This window comes from Cynocephalus volans, chromosome 1 (assembly GCF_027409185.1).
Source record: "Cynocephalus volans isolate mCynVol1 chromosome 1, mCynVol1.pri, whole genome shotgun sequence".
In the NCBI taxonomy this organism is placed as follows: Eukaryota; Metazoa; Chordata; class Mammalia; order Dermoptera; family Cynocephalidae; genus Cynocephalus; species Cynocephalus volans.
In genome coordinates, this window is record NC_084460.1 from 40,546,008 (window position 1) to 40,562,084 (window position 16,077).

Consider the following 16,077-nt stretch of genomic DNA (forward strand, 5'->3'; position numbering starts at 1 on the left):
ATGGGAAATGTTTCATGTGTAGATGCTTTATAGACATAGGGACAGCATTGTTTAGAAGAAAGAAAATTCTGGCCTTTGGGAAGACAATAACTCTTTCAAATCACTGAATTACCAATGTATCTGACTTCTGTACCACCTGTCAGACCTCTCAGAAGCACCCTGGCTATTGAGGAGGCTGGGATAGTCCTTTAGTAGGGCACACTGCTGTCTTGATAGAATCAGGGTTTTGTTACTAAGGAACAGGAGGACATTAGTCATTGGTTAGGTAACTATCAGTTTACATGTTAGAGGCCACATTAAAGAGTTTGAATTTTATTGGGAGTAATGAAGGGATTACAAGTGGTTGGACTTCCTTGTTAAAAAGCTAATTCTGGTTGCAATGTAGAGAATATACTGGAGGAAGATAGGCTCAAGACAGACAAATAACATAGTAATCCATGCAAGATAGAACAGTGGCCCAGAAGATGATGATTAACTTAATTGGGTTGAGGCAGGGTATAAACAAATAAATGACATTATTCAGTAAATATTAAATGGGGTTGGCCAGTTAGCTCAGATGGTTAGAGTGCAGTGATAACACTGAGGTCAAGGGTTTGATCCCCTTACCGGCCAGCCGTCAAAAAATATAAAATAAAAAAATATTAAATGTAGGTATTTAACCTGTGCATGACACTGAGCATGGCCTTGTGGATGTAGTAGTGGCAAAAAATGACACAGTCCCTACTCTCATGGAGTCGTGTTATTATGACTAGTGTTAGAATGGAGTTAGCCTATTCATAGAGGTCATGGGGGTGTCTCCCTTGAGGAAGTGGCATTTGAGCTAAGATCTGAATGATGAGTAGGGGCACACAAGGGGAAGGACAACTGGAAGGGCTCCTTGTGGAGTACTATGTGGAGGAGATCAGAGTGGATGCCTGGAAACCAGATGACTGCAGCCATCTAGATAAGAGATAATGGATTTGGTGGAAGTCGTGGGGATAGAGGAAAGTGGAAGGAATGAAGAGATTTAGGAAGCAAATTCCAAAAGATTTAATGGATGGGTGTGAGAGAGGAAGGGGTCAAGGGTTTTTTCTTCCTGCACCAGGGTGATTTGGAGGGCTTTCACCCATATGGGAATTTAGGAGAAAACCAGGTTTAGGAAGAGGTCATAAATTTGGTTTTGGGCATGTTGAGTTGAGGTGACTGAGATATCCAAGAGCACATGTTGAGTAGGCACTTGGACCCATGAGTGTGGAATTTAGATGAGAGGACTGTGCTGGAAAAATAAACAGATGACTTATCAGTGTGTAGGTGGTAAGTGAAGCCATAAGTGTGAATGAGCTTTCAAAGGGAAAGAATATTGAATGAAAGGAGAGATTATAGGACCCAGCCTTAAGGAATACCAACTCATTTCTCACACTTAAAAAAATATTATTTAACCTCTCTTCATACATCAAACACCACCCATGTGATCAGTGACCTTCAGCCTAAATCTTAAAGCTCTTTGTGCCCCCTAGACTGAGTGATAGGGCCACAGTCTTCCTATAGTCCTGTCCTGCTTTCACCCCTGCAGTAGGCCATTGTAAGTGACTGTTCCTAAGTGCTTTTCCTAACTCTAGTGAGAAACCTGTGAGAGTTCCAGGGAAGTAGAAGTGTCCCTCAACCTTTTCCTGTCTCCAGAAAGCATGTGGAGTGAATACCTTTTGTACAAAAGCCTCTGGATCCAAGTTGAGATCACTTATTAAGCTGGGCCAGGGCCCAGTTTCATGTTAACCTTTGGAATTTTCTGTGTTGCTTATGAGTTTGCTGCACACAGAAGGTATGGTCTCTAGCCTCTTGTGCCTTCTACCTTTCCTTTAGAGTAGCAAGGCTCTACCTCCTGACTGGCGAGCCTTCTCTTGGGCTGCAGCCCATGACCCCCACAGCTCTGCTATGCAGGGTTTCTCAGCTCCTGGGATCACCCTGCTTCCCTCCAGGATGAATGATGGAAAGCTAGACTGGCTTGGTTGCTGTTAATATGTCAATAAATCTCTTAGTACCCAGGCACACAGTGCTAAAATTGTGGAGTTTGGGACAGGGAGCTACAGCCCTCTCAAGAAATAGAATTAATTGTAAGCCTAATTGTAAGCCTATGAGGAGCCTTCAGTTCAGAAGGTATGAGTTCCAGCCCTGCCTGGAAAAGTCTAGGATCAGCTGAGGCCCCAGAGCCACTTCCTGGTAAGGACAATGACCTCTTCTCCTGCCAAATCTCAGGGGCTTGGCTGGCCTTCAGGGCCACCATCTCTAACTGACTTTTTTGGGGCCACACAGTGCCCTTGGAGATGGATGATTTGGAGCTAATTATGAGTCAAGGAGCCCAGGTTTTAGTCTCCAAGGTACACTGTGGCTTCTGTCATAGAATAGACATCCTGACAGACTCTGGAAATGAGGGAAAAAGACAAACATCCTTGTAAAACCCTATGCTGTGAAGGAAATCGGAGGAACCACAGCTCAGGAGATTCCCTAGAAGGCTCACACTGTAGCAGTGCCCAGGAGTGCACAGAGCTCGACACTGAACAGCATGGCAGTGTATGGGGACAACATAAAATTGTACTATGATGTTGTGTTGTTCATTTGTTCATTCATTCAGGAATTACTGAGCACCTTCTATGTGCTTAGCCACCTTGCTCAGGCAACAGAAATACTAAGGTGACCAAGAGCTCTTTCAGGAGCAAACATGACCACAGATAATATAGGAAATATAATGTGATAAGGGCTGTAGCAGAAATGCACAAAGGACTGTAGCCCACTAGAGAAGGTAAGCCTTCACTAGAGGTGGCTGGGTCTTGAATGATGGGAAGGCAATTTCTAAAGGAAACAGCATAAAGGTACGAAATAATCATAATCATAATCATGGCAGCTACCTTTTAAAAAAATTATTATTTTGAGGTTGACAGTGTAGACCGTAGTCCTGGCTTCATCACTCACTATGATCTTAAGAAATTATCTCAGTTTCTGTAATTCTGTTTTTTCATTTGCAAATGTAGATAATAGTATCTACCTAATAGGGTTGAGTAAATGTTACTAAGCACTTACCACATCCAGATCCTACATGTACATAATTTCTAATCTTAACAACAAGGCTGACAGTACGTTTCTCCATTTTACAGATAAGGAAAAGTGGCACTTTGGTTGCTCTTGCTCATATGGATTAAAGGTTAGCATGGGGATTTGAACCTATGTCTGTAGGACATCTAAGCTCATGGCCTTTCTACTGTTCCATGTCTAATGTAGGTAAAATGACGGCATAATGAGATAGACATTTTTTGACAACTTCCTTTCTTGTTGAATGGGGTATATCATGGCAGACCTGCCTGTAACCAAATTTGGCTCTTCATAGAAGTATGGTTGTAGTTTTACCAAGGGACTGGTCACCTAGTCGTTCATGAATGTGTTCCCCATAGGGTAGGTGGAAAAATCAAAACCAAACCAATTTAACATTGGAACTCCTACAACTCAATAATAAAAGGGCAAATAAGCCAGCTAAAAAAAGTTTGGGGAGGGGGGGAGGTGGGCTGCAAAAGAGTTAACAGACCTTTCACAAAAGAAAATATATGTATGGCTAATAAGCATGTGAACAGGTGCTCAATATTATTAGTTACCAGGAAAATGCAAATTAAAACCATAGTGAGGGGCTGGCCCAGGGCTCACTTGGGAGAGTGCGGTGCTGATAACACCAAGACCACGGGTTCGGATCCCTATATAGGGATGGCCGGTTAGCTCACTTGGGAGAGCGTGGTGCTGGCAACACCAAGTCAAGGGTTAAGATCCCCTTACCGGTCATTTTTAAAAAACAAACAAACAACAACAAAAAACCGTAGCAAGGTACGGCTACATACAAACCCAAGTAGCTAAAACTAAAAAATCCAAAAAGTAAAACACCAAATGTTGACCAGGATGTGGAGCAACTGATACTCATGCATTGTTGATGGAAGCATAAAATGATACATTTTGGAGAAAGGTCTGACAGTTTCTTATAAAATTAAACATACACCTACTCTTGGACCCAGCAATTCCACTCCTAAATATTTGCCCAAGAGAGGTGATAAATATGTCTACAAAGTAACTTGCACAGACAACAGCCTTGTTCGTATTCAAAAAACTTCAAAGAGCTCAGGTACCCATCAACAGGAGGGGAGCTGGCTAGACTTAGGACCGAGCAAATGGATTCCATAGAAGCTAAGGAGGCACGAGCCAGGCTGTGCGATCTCGCAAAAATAATTGACTTTTTTCAGTCTGTTGTCTCAACTACCAAATCGGTAAAATGGCAGTGGTGGCGATCTGTATTAAACACTTTCTGGTGTGTAGAAACACCTCGAAGTGGGTGAACCCTCAAACCAGCTCCCTGCCCTGCCAGACGCCTACTCCCTTTCGTATCCGCTCGGCTCCCCCCTACACCCACCGGCCCTGAAGAGAATTGCCACGGCGGGTCCAGACGGTCCCTCCGGTAACTGCACCCCGGCTTCCGGGGCGGCACCGGAAGTCACTTTTCACACGCTCTTCCTATTGGATGCCGGCCTTTCGTGGGGGCGGGCGCCGCCGGGAGGCGGAAGCAGCCACGGGCATGGCGGCACCTGTGCACCTCGCTGTACTGTTGCTGGTACTCCTGGGGCCAGGCAGCTGGGGCCATGCGGAACCCCCACGCGACAGCCTGAGGGAGGAGCTCGTCATCACCCCGCTTCCTTCTGGGGACGTAGCCGCCACATTCCAGTTCCGCACGCGTTGGGATTCGGAGCTGCAAAGAGAAGGAGGTGAGAAGGCGAGATCTGACCGGAGAATAATTTCTGTGGCACCTGCCGGGGTTGGGGTGGAGGCAAGCCTTAGGGGCGGGGCCTGATACCCTGATGAGATTCTGGACCCTGGGTGTGGGTCCCGAAGAGGTGGGGATTATTACTCACCTGTTTCCTCTTCCCCAGTGTCTCATTACAGGCTCTTCCCCAAAGCCCTGGGGCAGTTGATCTCCAAGTATTCTCTGCGGGAACTGCATCTGTCATTCACGCAAGGTTTTTGGAGGACCCGATACTGGGGGCCACCCTTCTTGCAGGCCCCATCGGGTGCAGAGCTCTGGGTCTGGTTCCAAGACACTGTCACTGAGTGAGTGCCCACCTTGGGTCCTGCTGCAGGCCATGGAGGGAGTGTGGCAGGGGAAGGTGTTTCATCTGGCCACTGACCTTGGGGTGAGCATTTCCAGGAGGCAGCGATTTTACGGGGTTACAGCTGGCGTTGGAAGTAAGAAATATTGCCACAGAGTGGCATTCTTTACTTTCCTGAATAAACTTCCTTCTCCTTATACTTCCAGACCTGAAGTAGCACATGCATATCCCTACAGAGGGGAATAACAAATGATTGACGCTTATTTAGATGTAAAGTAATAGAAAGCTGGCAAACTGGATAACTTTTTAAAAGGCATTCATTCATATTTAAAATAAATAAATACTGTGAAGTCCAAACAAAACATATCTGTGGGCTAGAATTGGCCTACAGTATGCTAGATCTCTGTATTAAAGGAATTGGTTTTGTTTGGGAGAAGGACAGATCTAGTTACTGCTCTTGGACGACAAAAAACTATTTCCCAGTGGCTTCTGTGGCTATCCTATTTAGAGTAGAACCTTTCTATGCAATGGTTGCAAACTTAAGTTTATGTGGGCCACACAGGTAACATCAATGAGTAAAGATGTAAAAACATTAATAGAGGTACAGGAATGAGAACTATATCTAATTTTTCTCTTAATTCCACTATAAGAAATCAATAGTGAAAGTATGATAACAAATTTCAGGGCAGTAATAGGGAGTGGTAGGGACTGTGACAGACTAGAGAGCTTGTGTGACAATCTAGAGGACAGCTGTCACTCAGCATGGATAATCCACTCAGCTTGTATGGATTATTGCCATGTGAGAATTGAGGCCTAATGTGGTCAGACTCCCATTTTTCAAGAATACCAGAAATTTGGAATTTAATGTGGAAATTGACAAGTTTAAATATAAGCAAGTAACTTAAAAATGTTTTAAATGCTATGTGAGTCAGTGTTGTGCACATCAAATAAAGCACAGTTATGGTTTGGGTAGAGCTTTCTTTCTTTCTTTTTTTTTTTTTTTTTTTTTTTTAAAAAAAGATGACTGGTAAGCTGATCTTAACCCTTGACTTGGTGTTGTCAGCACCATGCTCTCCGAAGTAAGCTAACCGGCTATCCTTATATAGGGATCTGAACCCATGGCCTTGGTGTTATCAGCACCACACTCTCCGGAGTGAGCCGTGGGTCGGCCCTTTTGGGTAGAGCTTTCAAGCCTCGAGTTTGCGACCTTTATTTGAGGCTTAAAGATTGGAGCAACTGAAAAGCTGTGAACAGAGGATTATCAAAACTGCAGGACAACACTAAGGTGGTATCAAATGAGGAGCAAGCAGTGACTCCCCAAACATGCCAAGGCTTTTTCCCTTGCCTGAACTCTGGCTCCCTTGCCTTTTTTCTTTCTGCTCTACTGTCACTGCCTCCTTTCAGCCCCTAATTGTCTATAATATGGAGCCGATGTTAAGAATTCTAGGGATTATTAGGTTTTAAGCTTTTTGCTATTAATATAGAGAGCAAATCTCTTAATATTTCTGTCAGAAAAGAACACATAGTTTAATTTGCTGTTTTTGTGAGGTACTAGTATGGATGTTTTTCCTTGTTCAGTTTGCTTTTTTGAATATAATACTTCCTGCCTTGAGGGTAAAACCAGGACTTACCTTCATGCCCAGGGTATTCACAAGATAGAGAGTGTTGCTTTGCCCAGCTGAGCAAATTCAGGAAGGATCAATGTGCTGATCTCAGCTCCAAGGTATGGGGTACTTTCCATGGTGTTGTGGGAAGTACATAGATGACCCAGACTTAGTCCTTGTCCTCAAGTTGTTCACAGCCTAGTTGGGGAGAAAAGGTGCTTAGGACAAGATGCTGCCACCACTTAGCCATCTCCCAGGAGATCCTACGGAAGGGGTTGGATAGTCAGAACAGCAGCACAGAGGAGGCTGTGATTGAGGAAGGCAGGAAAGGTTTCCTGGAGGTGGGGACCAGGACTGGGGCTGGACCTTGAAGGTGGGCAGAGAGGAGTGAGCAGGGCATTCCCAGGCAAGAAGACTTACCTGAGCAAAAACCTATGGGGATACAGGGATGTCCAGAGGAGAGTGTTAAAGAAGGGCCTACGTAGGGTGAGACCCAGGAAGGGGCTGAATAGGGGCAGTGATGTCATTCCAACTCCATCAACTGGCCTTTCTAATGGTTAAGAATATAGCTTCCTCCTATCATGGGTTTGGCAGCTAGCTGTGGGCTTCGAGGGAGGGAGCAGAGGCGGCCCCAAGGTAGTAAGTGGGTTTGTGTCTCCATCCAGTGTGGATAAATCTTGGAAGGAGCTCAGTAACGTCCTCTCAGGGATCTTCTGTGCCTCTCTCAACTTCATCGACTCCACCAACACGGTCACTCCCACTGCCTCCTTCAAACCCTTGGGGCTGGCCAATGGTGAGATAGTCCCTGTGGCCCTTTCCTTCTTTCTGTTACCTCCTGCCCAAACCTTTGCCTCCTTTCCTCCTTCCTCAGCCTGGGCTAGATTCTAGGTCCCCTGGGTGTACAGGCCCCCAGAGACTGTGCTGCTTCTGCATTGTCTTCTCCCAAGGGGAAGAGGGAGTCCCAACCCCAGCTGGGACAGTTAGGGCGGTTGTGCTAGAGAGTGGTGTGGGGAGCAGAAGGGGTCATCCTCATCTCTGGAGTGTGAGTCCTGAGGGGTGGGGCCCCAAGGCCCACCCCAGACAGACATCTGTCTCCTTAGACACTGATCACTACTTCCTGCGCTATGCTGTGCTGCCGCGGGAAGTTGTCTGCACTGAGAACCTCACCCCATGGAAGAAGCTCTTGCCCTGTAGTTCCAAGGTGAGGCTGGAGTGGTCTGAGAGTGGGTGGGCGCACCAGAGAGGGGACATAGTTGGCGGATGCTTCTTCACAGCCTGGCAACCAGGGTACGTTTACAGAGAACCTGTGCCCTATGTCAGGTGCTCCATGCAGGGCACTGACCTTTCATCTCTTCCCACCTCCTCTAGGCAGGCCTCTCTGTGCTGCTGAAAGCAGATCGCTTGTTCCACACCAGCTACCACTCCCAGGCAGTGCATATCCGCCCTGTTTGCGGAGTAAGTCATGCGGATTAGGAGTGGGTGCCATGCAGGGGCCCTGAGAGAAGATGCAGGTGAAGCACGTAGCTCATTGTCTGGCACAGGCCGAGTGAGTACTAAGTGAAAGATGTGGAAGATGATTATTCAGGGCATTGGCCGTGCATCAAGGAAGCTGAGTGTAGTTGCCTGGCAAGTGCTCAATAAATTTTTGTCGTGGAACATAGTGGTTAAGAACAATAGCTCTGTGGGTGGAACTGCTAGCTCAGTTGCTGGCCAGCTGGCATGACCTTGAGTGAATCATTTAATTTCCCTGCACCTGGTTTCCTCATATGTCATATGAGAATAATAGTAGAATCAGCTCCTAAGGTGGTTGTGATGGTTCATCAAACTGATGCATGTAAAGCTGTCAGCACAATGTCTGGCACAGGGCCAAGTGCTCAGTAGTGAGTGGTAGCAAATCGATGGTTATGATGATATATAGATGAGGGATTGAGTCCAAGTAGGAGTCCTTCAGGCTGTGTGCTGGGGATGCCCCCTCACTGCTGACTTCTGGCCCTTGTGGTAGAATGCCCACTGTACCAGCATCTCCTGGGAGCTGAGGCAGACCCTTTCTGTTGTATTTGATGCCTTCATCACAGGGCAAGGGAAGAAAGGTAAGCTACCTCGGCAACTCATCTCTACCCTCCCACCCAACCCCCTGATCTGTGTGGACCAGGCCTAACCCTGGCACCTGCTCAACCCTGCTCTCTGCTCCTCAGACTGGTCCCTCTTCCGGATGTTCTCCCGAACCCTCACAGAGCCCTGCCCCCTGGCTTCAGAGAGCCGAGTCTATGTGGACATCACCAACTACAACCAGGTACCAAAGTCACACACCACACACACACACACACACACACACACACACACACACACACACACACACACACACACACACACACACACACAAAGTCACACACCACACACACACAAAGTCACACACCACACACACACACACACACACACACACACACACACACACACACACACACACACACACACACACACACACACACACACACACACACACACACACACACACACACACACACACACACACAAAGTCACACACCACACACACACAAAGTCACACACCACACACACACACACACACACACACACACACACACACACACACACACACACACACACACACACACACACACACACACACACACACACACACACACACACACACACACACACACACACACACACACACACACACACACACACACACACACACCCCTGTTCCCCAAGGCCAGCCTACCCCTCTGCTTGCTTCTCAGCCCTGCCCTTGTGTCCCCAGGACAATGAGACATTGGAGGTGAACCCACCCCCTACCACCACATATCAGGACATCATTCTGGGCACCCGGAAGACCTATGCTGTCTATGATTTGCTTGACACAGCCATGATAAACAACTCCCGCAACCTCAACCTCCAGCTGAAGTGGAAGAGACCCCCAGAGAATGGTGAGTGGGTGAATGAGCAGACTGCCAGGGTCTCAACAGGTTACAGAGATTTCTACTCTTGGCGGGGCACCAACAGTCCATGTTCTCACTGAAGGATCATAGCGTGTGTTTAGACCCAGATCTCTGGAGTCACACGTTCCTGGTTCTGAATCAACCTCTTCCAAGCTCTGTGACTTTAGGCAGGTTCCTAACCCCTCTGAGCCTTAGTGTTCACATCTGAAAAGCAGGGACAGTAATACCTAGTGGATTGGATGAGAGAATTAATGTAAACAATGGAGTTTGTTCATGCATGCATTTAGTCAACAAATGTTTTTGAATTCGTACTTTGTGCCATGCATAGAGTGGTGAAAAGACAGAGGATGTTGCATTCAGGAAATGCAGTGTCTACTAGTTGAGGCAAGTATCAGTTAATGAATTAGTATTGTGTTTGTTGTTACTAAGGGAGAAGGCAGAATATCCTAAGAGTACCTGGTTTGGGTTGGAAAGAGGCACGTTGTTCTGTGCATAAAGCACTTAGTAAGTAATAGTAATGCTATTATCATCATTTCTTGTGGGCTGGAGAAGACACAGATGATTCCAGGGCCCAGGTTTCTCAGTCCTAATGGCAAGACTTTTCCCCATCTACTCATTAGCTTGGGACTCTGAACATGGGCTGGGGAGTTGGGGTGGGGAGTGACTCTTGCCTTTAGGAACTATTAACTGTTGACTTTCCTCTACACAGAAGCCCCACCAGTGCCCTTCCTACACTCCCAGCGGTACGTGAGTGGCTATGGGCTGCAGAAAGGGGAGCTGAGCACGCTGCTGTACAATACCCACCCGTACCGGGCCTTCCCCGTGCTGCTGCTGGACACCGTGCCCTGGTACCTGCGGCTATATGTGCACACCCTCACCATCACCTCCAAGGGCAAGGAAAACAAACCAAGTGAGGAGCCAAGTCCCAAACCAGGCCCCTCCAGCCCACGCTGGCTCATTCTCTCTGGGTTCCCCAAACTCTCATTTGCTAGGGTAATTCCAGAAGTACTTCTGAAAAACAACACAAACATAAAGGGTTAGGAATAGTGTGAAAAATGGAACAGAGAGCCTCACTGTTCTAGTTTTAGTAATAATTTATAACGCAAAAGAAAATCAAAATATAATACTGAGGACAGTGGCTTCCTTATCCCTTTCACTTACTTTCTTTCTCAGGAACCTTGTGGAACCTTGTGTTTTATGATGATTCATTGACTCTTTAAGGTAGAGAAAGAGCTGATACGAGAAACAGGGTTTTGGAAGCTAAGAAGGTAGCAGAGCTGGGGTAGATGGCTCTTTGCTTCCTCGGTAGGGGTAAAAGTATATAGTTTTTTTATTTTGGGGGGCGTTTTTGCTTTTTATTTCTTTTTTTAATTCTTGTTTTTGTTTTTGTTTTTTAAAGTATATAGTTTTTAAGATTTCTTTCTTTCTTTTTTTTTTTTTTTTTAAGGTGACCGGTAAGGGGATGTTAACCCTTGACTTGGTATTGTCAGCACCACGCTCTCCCAAGTGAGCTAACCGGCCATCCCTATTTGTATTATTTTTCTAAGGAGAAGTTAATACTTACTGAGTGCTTTCTCTTAGGTGCCAGGCATAGCACTGAAGCACTTGTTTTTCTTTGGTGTGGGGACAGACTAATAACAAAGGAAAAGACTTCTTCGAAAAAGGTTATGTTACATCTCAAACAGACAAACTTAATCTTCTTTAAATACCTCTGTTGTTTCCCATATTTTCAAACCTATAGTTATAGTTTTACTTATTTTCAGCACCATTATTTCTACCACCTTCAAAATCTGTTTCAAACACCCTACCAAAAAAAAAAAGGTGGTGGGAGAGGGCTAGCCAGTTAGGTTAGTTCACATGGTGAGAGCACAGTACTATAACACCAAGATCAAGGGTTGGATCCCCGTACCAGCCTGCCACTGAAAGAAAAAACAAAACAATATCGTACCTATGTATTCTGTAGGCTTATCTTTTTTGGGAGCAAGGGCTAGCTGGTACCGTTGGTATTATAATACCATATTCTCTAGGTTTTTCTGTTTTGTTTTGGATACTTGCCTTTTTGGAAAATTTTATACACATCAACAAATGGAATAGTACAACAGACTCCCATATAACCATCACGCAGCTCCAGTAGTCACCAACTTCTTGTCATTTTTGTTCATCTCCCTCTCTTTAATTGGTTATTTTTCTGCTGGAGTATGTTAAAGCAAATCTTAGACATTGTATCACTTCACATTTATGTACTTTAATGTATGTTTCTAACAGAAAAAGGACTTAAAAAATATATAACCATATCATTATTATTCCTGTTTCCTCCATGGTCTTAAAAATAACTTTTTGTAATTGGTTTGTTTGAATTGGGATCTAAACAGAGTCCTCACAAATAGACTTTATTTTTCAGAGCAGTTTTAGGTCTACAGAAAAATTGAGCAAAAAGTATAGAGTTTCTATGTACTCACTCACCGTGCTGCCCACTTTCTCTTATTTATAAACATCTTGCATTTGGTGTGGTACTCTTAAGTCTTTTAATCCATAACAGTTCCCATGCTTTTCTTTATAAACGTGCTGTTTGGAGAAACTGGGTCATTTATCATATAGGACATTCTGCATTCTGTATTTGTCCTTGTGCTGTGTTTAACATGTTCCTCCATCCCCTATATTTCTTGTGTATGGATGGTTAGATTTAGAAACTTGATTAGATTCATGTCCCATATTTTGGCAAGAAAAATTCCCAGGTGGTTCTGTGAACTTCCTCCTGCATCACACCAGGCACTTGGTGTCTAATGCTCCAGTTTTAGTGATGCGAAGATTAATTAGTGGTCTGCAGCACTCTTGACAGCCCCTCTCTCTCTTTTCTTTTTTTTAAAAAAAAAGATGACCGGTAGGGCCGGCCCATGGCTCACTGGCTGAGCGTGGTGCTGACAACACCAAGCCAAGGGTTAAGATCCCCTTACCGGTCATCTTTTAAAAAAAAAAAAAAAAAAAAAGATGCTTCCTTCCCTATCCTGCCTGGCTTCTGTGACTTGAGACTTCACATTCTAGGCACCCAGATTGAGGCCCCAGGAAAGAGGTAGGGACAGGAGATGTAGGTAGTCTGACCACAGAAAAGAGGCATGGTGACCCTTGCCTGTCTCCAGGTTACATCCACTACCAGCCTGCCCAGGACCGGCTGCAGCCCCACCTCCTGGAGATGCTGATTCAGCTGCCGGCCAGTTCGGTCACCAAGGTCTCCATCCAGTTTGAGCGGGCACTGCTCAGGTGGACTGAGTACACCCCGGACCCCAACCACGGTTTTTATGTCAGGTGGGCTCCAATCCTATAGGCTGCCCCCCCACCCTCCCACCAACCCTCTCTGCCACTTTCCCATGGAGGTGGAGCCAGTTAGGAACAGGAGTCGTCTGTCTGCTTCTCTGCAGCCCGTCTGTCCTCAGTGCCCTGGTACCTAGCATGGTAGCAGCCAAACCAGTGGATTGGGAAGAGACCCCCCTCTTCAACACCCTGTAAGTGTGACCACACCCTTCCAGTATTACATCCTCAGCTGCCTGCTGGGCATTCACTCAGATGATCAGGCTCCTGCAGGGTAGGTTGGGGTAGATGTTAACTCAATGTGTAGATTTAACTCAATCCTAATAAAAATCCTAGTGGTCTGTGATATTTGTAAAGACTTTATAAAATTATTCTAAAGTGCTTCTAGAAGAACAAATAGATGAGAATAACACTACTTATAACCTACATTTATTCATTGATTCTCTTAACAAATATTTAATTCAGCAGTCATCTAATGGCAGGTTCTTCAGAGAGCACCAGATGTACAACAGTAAACAAAACAGACTTGTTCCTGCCCTCGCTATGCTTACAGTCTAGAGGGGAGATTCTGTTCTAGAGAGTAATGGGATGGTGGTAGTGGTAGGCGTAATCTAGTGGGATATCTAGGAAAGCTTCTTTGAGGAGGTGGCATTTAGCTGAGACGGAGCTAAGAAAGAGGCAGCTACGCAAAGACAGGGTCCCTTTCCTTCACTTTAACACGAGGCCGCTCTCCTTTTATCAGGTGTGTGTATTGTACTTTTTCATATAAGTTGCCTTCTGTTGAAAGGTTTTGAGGCTAAGAAAACTTCGAAGACCCTCACTGTGTAGCACTGGCCTAGTGCAGCCCAAGAATGAGGACAGGGGTAAGTAGGGGAGGAGCAGCCAGCCAGCCCTGTTTCACCACTCCTTCTCTAATTCCCAGGTTCCCAGTCTCCGATGGCTCTAGCTACTTTGTGCGACTCTACACAGAGCCGCTGCTGGTGAACCTGCCGACACCAGACTTCAGCATGCCCTACAATGTCATCTGCCTCACGTGCACTGTGGTGGCTGTGTGCTATGGCTCCTTCTACAATCTCCTCACCCGAACCTTCCACATCGAGGAGCCCCGCACAGGTGGCCTGGCCAGGCGGTTTGGCCAAGTGGCTGGCTAACCTTATCCAGCGTCCCCATGGGGTCCCTCCGCTCTGATACTCGTCTTCTTCAGCAGCAGCAGCTGCAGCTGCTATTTCTCTCTGGGGAGGGGTGGTGGTGACCCCAAGGGTGCTTTCTGCCACTTGTTCTCCCCAGAGTTGGTTTTTGAACCAAACTGCCCCTGGACCAGGCCAGGGCTTAGAGCTGTGCTGTCTAGTACAGCAGTCATGAGCCAAATGTGGCATTTGAATTTAAATTAATTTAAATTAACAATTCATTTCCTCAGCTGTAGTAACCCATTTGAAGTCTCAATAACCAAAAGTGTATATACTGTATTTGGACAGCTCAGCAAAATGCTTCCATCATTGCAGAAAGTTCTGTTGGATAGCATTGGCCTAGGGAACAGGGAGTGCTGAAGAGTTTGTGTCACTGTGTGGTAGATGGAATTTACTGTTGTGGAATAAAAAATGGCTGCTTCCTTCATTCTTTGCCTCCTGTCTTTGAGGCCTGGGAAAAGTTGGGGACTTGAGCTTATTTGCTGGGTGCCTTAATACAATCTCCCCTGCAGAAAAACTGCCCCTGCCTCCTCCCATCCCTGCCAGAAATCCCTTCTCCTTATCTCCTCCTCCCCTCCTCCCCCATTTTCATCTGATTGTAATTCCCAGAACTCCCTGGGATTGGCTGGGAGTGTTTGTGTAAGCATAATCCAAGACCATGAAAATGAATCATCCTGCCTTTTGGGGGCTCTGGGTACCATTCCCCATCACCAAGGGTAGAGTGGAGAGGCAGAGCTCCATGTTCTCTAACCACAGTGTGCCTTAGAATCCCTGGGCGATTGTGAAAATAATACAGATTCCTGGGATCCTGATCCTACTAATTCAGTTGGTCTATGTCTAGCCCAGCCCAGGACCCTCAGGAGCTTGTGCTGCAAGTGGTTCTTACACCACCCACAGGTTTGAAGCCAGGCCCATTGGACTAAAGCTCGCTTCTGCCCACCTCCGCTTGTTGTATAAACCTGCATTCCTGTAAAGAAAGTCCTTAGGCAGATGCCTCCCCCACCGCTATCTTCTGTCTTTTCCTCTGGCACACTTGTCATCAATTATGTAAGTTACTTGAAGTTCTCCTCCACCCCCCACCCCACTCAGTTCTCCTGTCACTGGTTTGGCCTAGAATGCAACCCGTCAACTGCCTGGTTCACTCTTACTTACAAAACCAGATGTGAGCACGGTGTTAACACCAAAGTCAAGGGTTTTGATCCCCTTGCCAGCCAGCTGCTCCCCCCCAAAAAACACATGTTGCTTCCTCCAGGAAGTTTCCCCTGACAAGCCAGGCTGCTATAGGTGCCCCTCCCCTCTGTTCCCACAGCTCTTTGGATTTACCTTTACGTGTTCCATATCACCTGTCTGCAGTTTTCCTTTTACTTCTGTTAGATTATGTGCTTTCCTGGAGGCACAGGGGCTGTCTTTTATTGGGACCTGACCCAGTTTAGGACAGATTGTAAGTGTTCAATCAGCAGATGGTAAATGTGTGAATGGGTATGGGCTATTCTGGCTTGGGATTTGGGATCCAGGGTACGGATGGGGCAAGGAGCACTGTAGAAGCTCCACAAGTATGAGCACAGCACAGCAGTCTAACACGGTAGTATTGGTGGTGTCTGTACAGCCAACGTAGATGGGCTGTTTAGGATGCCTCAGAGGGTTTCCAAGTCCCTAGAACATACAAGTGATGCGTATGCATTTGTGTGTGTATAAGGAAGGAAATGTGGTGGGCTAATCAAGACCATGGGCAAAAAGCAACTTGGTTAAGATGCTTTTACTTGAGTTTACTTCCAAAGCAGTAAATAAGCAGGCTTTAAATAAGTAAGAATGCAGGTAGGTGAATATCCAAAGTTAAGTGGTCTTGGTCTTGTCAGCCTGCATAGAGTGGGATGTCTGCCAAGTCAAAAGAGCACCAAGTGTGGCCTGG

At 46.1% G+C, this 16,077-nt stretch overlaps 1 protein-coding gene across 1 annotated transcript; it reads left to right on the forward strand.

Annotated features, from left to right (window-relative positions):
* The first annotated feature begins 4,565 nt into the window (after positions 1-4,565).
* PIGT (phosphatidylinositol glycan anchor biosynthesis class T) lies at positions 4,566-14,595 on the forward strand. Its single transcript, XM_063095355.1, has 12 exons — positions 4,566-4,769; positions 4,935-5,112; positions 7,381-7,508; positions 7,816-7,916; positions 8,084-8,170; positions 8,718-8,805; positions 8,911-9,008; positions 9,498-9,663; positions 10,385-10,585; positions 12,813-12,978; positions 13,092-13,175; positions 13,904-14,595. Exons 1-12 carry the CDS (start codon positions 4,583-4,585, stop codon positions 14,130-14,132), a joined length of 1,713 nt encoding a protein of 570 aa, XP_062951425.1. The 5' UTR covers positions 4,566-4,582; the 3' UTR covers positions 14,133-14,595.
* The last annotated feature ends 1,482 nt before the right edge of the window (positions 14,596-16,077 follow it).